This window comes from Meriones unguiculatus, chromosome 1 (assembly GCF_030254825.1).
Source record: "Meriones unguiculatus strain TT.TT164.6M chromosome 1, Bangor_MerUng_6.1, whole genome shotgun sequence".
NCBI lineage: Eukaryota > Metazoa > Chordata > Mammalia > Rodentia > Muridae > Meriones > Meriones unguiculatus.
Genome location: NC_083349.1, coordinates 175,959,888 through 175,962,743, shown reverse-complemented (window position 1 = coordinate 175,962,743; position 2,856 = coordinate 175,959,888). Strand labels below are relative to the sequence as shown.

At 40.8% G+C, this 2,856-nt stretch overlaps 1 protein-coding gene across 1 annotated transcript; it reads left to right on the top strand.

Moving 5' to 3' along the window:
• The first annotated feature begins 561 nt into the window (after window positions 1-561).
• Window positions 562-1,030, top strand: LOC110558073 (large ribosomal subunit protein uL15-like). The gene has a single exon (XM_060377509.1). The coding sequence runs from the start codon at window positions 562-564 to the stop codon at window positions 1,003-1,005; it is 444 nt and encodes a 147-aa protein (XP_060233492.1). The 3' UTR covers window positions 1,006-1,030.
• Window positions 1,031-2,856: the final 1,826 nt, after the last annotated feature.

Sequence of the window (2,856 nt, the reverse complement as noted above, 5' to 3'; positions counted from 1 at the left end):
TGCAGTGAGATGTAAATGCCACCTATGAGAATTTGTAGCACTGAAGACAGTGCTGAGGGAGCTTAGAGAGTAGGGAAAAAACTTACCTATTTGATGAGCCAAAATGTTGGCTCAATAAATTTAAATAACAATAAACTAAATATAAAAAGTGATGACAAAAAGAAAGCATGTTAACAAACCAAAACAGTTGGTTCTTTGAAAGGATTACTAAACCATCTGTTAATACTGACCACAATGTGAACCACGGTGAGCACCGGGCCACAGAACAGGTAAACATATTGATAATTACATCAGCATTGATTCTACAAAGCAAAGATAATGTGTCATGAAAACACGTGGCAGCCATAACACTTGAGATGGATAGAGTAGATGGAGTTCAGTGCTTGCAGCTTAGGCATTATTGAAGAAGTAGTAAGGACTATTCTGGTTTTGGGGAATAGGAATCAGGGGTGAATATTGTGATGTGCAGGATAACCATGAAAAGAGTGCTTTAAAAGGACTGGTGGCCTGCTACCTCGCGAGAATTTGCGCGTTCCTCCCTCTTTCCTTTCTGCTGCCGCCATGCGGTCCAGATTGAGGAAGACGCGGAAACTCCGGGGCCAGGTAAGCCAGGGTCATGGCTGCATCGGTAAGCACCACAAACACCCAGAAGGCCTCGGGAATGCTGGAGGCATGCATCACCACAGGATCAGCTTCGACAAGTATCATCCAGGTTACTTTGGGAAAGTTGGTATGAGGCATTACCACTTAAAGAGGAATCAGAGCTTCTGCCCAACCGTCAACCTGTATAAACTGTGGACACTGGACAGTGAGCAGACACGGGTCAATGCTGCAAAAAACAAGACTGGGGCTGCTCCCATCATCGATGTGCAATCGGGCTACTACAGAGTTCTGGGGAAGGGCAAGCTCTCTAAGCAGCCTATCATCGTGAAGGCCAAATTCTTCAGCGCAAGAGATGAAGAGAAGATTAAGGGTGTGGGAGGTGCCTGTGTCCTGGTGGCATAAAGCCAGCCAGGGAGGTTAATTAAATGCTAACAGTTTCCACGAAAAAAAAAAAAAAGTACAAGTGGCAAGTTAATAAAAGGGAAATAATGAGGTAGTGAAATTATTAATGCCTGCATGACCAGCACGTGGTCTGGCCTCTGGGCCTGCCTCCCTAATGCAGCCAGGGGAGAAGAACTAGGGACTGATTGCAGGTCCATGACATCCCCGATTTTAAAAATCTCTTTGTTTAGGGACGGCTGAGTGTTTGGTGGGATCTGAAAGCACCAAGTGTGGCATGGCCTGGTTTCCTTCATTTCTTTGTCACTTTTTTTGACTATTTTACCCTATTTCCCCCTACTTACTGTATTTTTAGTATTGATTAATTTATTTTTATTATTCTTATCTTTATCTACTTTACGTTCATATTTTTCTTTATTGAAGAATCACATTTGACATCTTGCTTTTTTCTTTTACATTTTTTCTGTCTTTGTATTTTTATTTAATCCTTTTTCTTTTATCATTAATTCATTTACTTCAGTTATTATCATTACTATTATGATAGGAAGATTTTTTAACCTCAGAGCCTACACTACACTTTTTTACTTTTCTTCTGTGGGTGCTACAGTGAGTGTCTTTAACTGATCTTTATTATATTTCTATATCTGGCTTGACTTAGTGTTGTTGTTATGGTAGATCGTATTCTTTTCTCTGGGTGACTAAGGTCAGGAGAAAACTTGTAGAAGTCAGTTTTCTCCTTTCATCATACAGGCCTTGGGAATTGAACTCAGGTCATCAGGCTTGGTGGTGGGTGCTTTTAACCACTGAATCAACTTGCTGGCTCTGTACCCTTACCCTTTACTTTTACATTTTCTTCTCCCAAAGAACATAGGTAAATGGATGGAGCTGAAAACAACCATTCTGAGTGAGAAAGTCTAGACCCAGAAAAATAAACGTATTTTCTTTCATTTGTGAATGTCGGCTTTGAATCTTCAGAGATGTACATTTCATTTTGTGTACCCATAGAAGTAAAAAAATTAGCAAGGCTCTAATGAGGAACAATGAGACTTTTAAGTAAAGGTGGGGATAGGGCATGGTAGTATCCAGGGGTTAGGGGGGATGAATGAGGGGGGGGATTCAGTGGGGTGTATCCAGGGGTTAGGGGGGATGAATGAGGGGGGATTCAGTGGGGTGGTGGATGTGAGAACAGTGTTCAAGAGGGAAACTGGGAGACATGAATAATACTAAAAAAGCTTTTCCAAAAAAAGTCATATTAAAAACTGCTTCTATAAATGCTTCCTAAAATATGTACACACACATATTTAGAAATAGTTTAAAGGGGTCACTCTATAATGGGTCATACTGGTTTTACTACAGGTGAGTCCAGTGCTAGGAATAGGTTACCTCCTTTGTAGTTGTTGGCCAGTGGGGTCCTGTAGACCTTAAGTCTTACAGATTATTTTCAATGCTCTTGGTTTCCCTGCTGAACTTAACAGTAGACATGAATGCTGAAGACACAATATACTTGAATCAAAGAACAAGGAGAAATCGGTTTAGTACTAATGTGGAAACTTCATCTCTACTGGCTAGTTTTCATAGTGCTAGAAGATTATATGCATCCTACAGAAAAAAAATATCACCAGTCTTACCCTGCTTTGAACCCTGAGAGTTACAATAATAAATGGCATGGAAAGACATGCCTACTGGTGTAATAGTTTGGACATCACAGGGGTAATTAAGAACTTTCTGATTTGAAGTGAGCCCAGCTCTACAAGATGAAACCCATTTTTGCCTCCATCTTTATTGGGATCAAGAACTTGAAGCTGGACAGGTCACAGGCCCTAGGGGAGAACTCACTATTATTCTGCTAAATGC

Coding starts and splice junctions, on each gene's coding strand:
- LOC110558073 (XM_060377509.1), top strand. CDS start 562: ATGCGGTCCAGATTGAGGAAGACGCGGAAACTCCGGGGCCAGGTAAGC.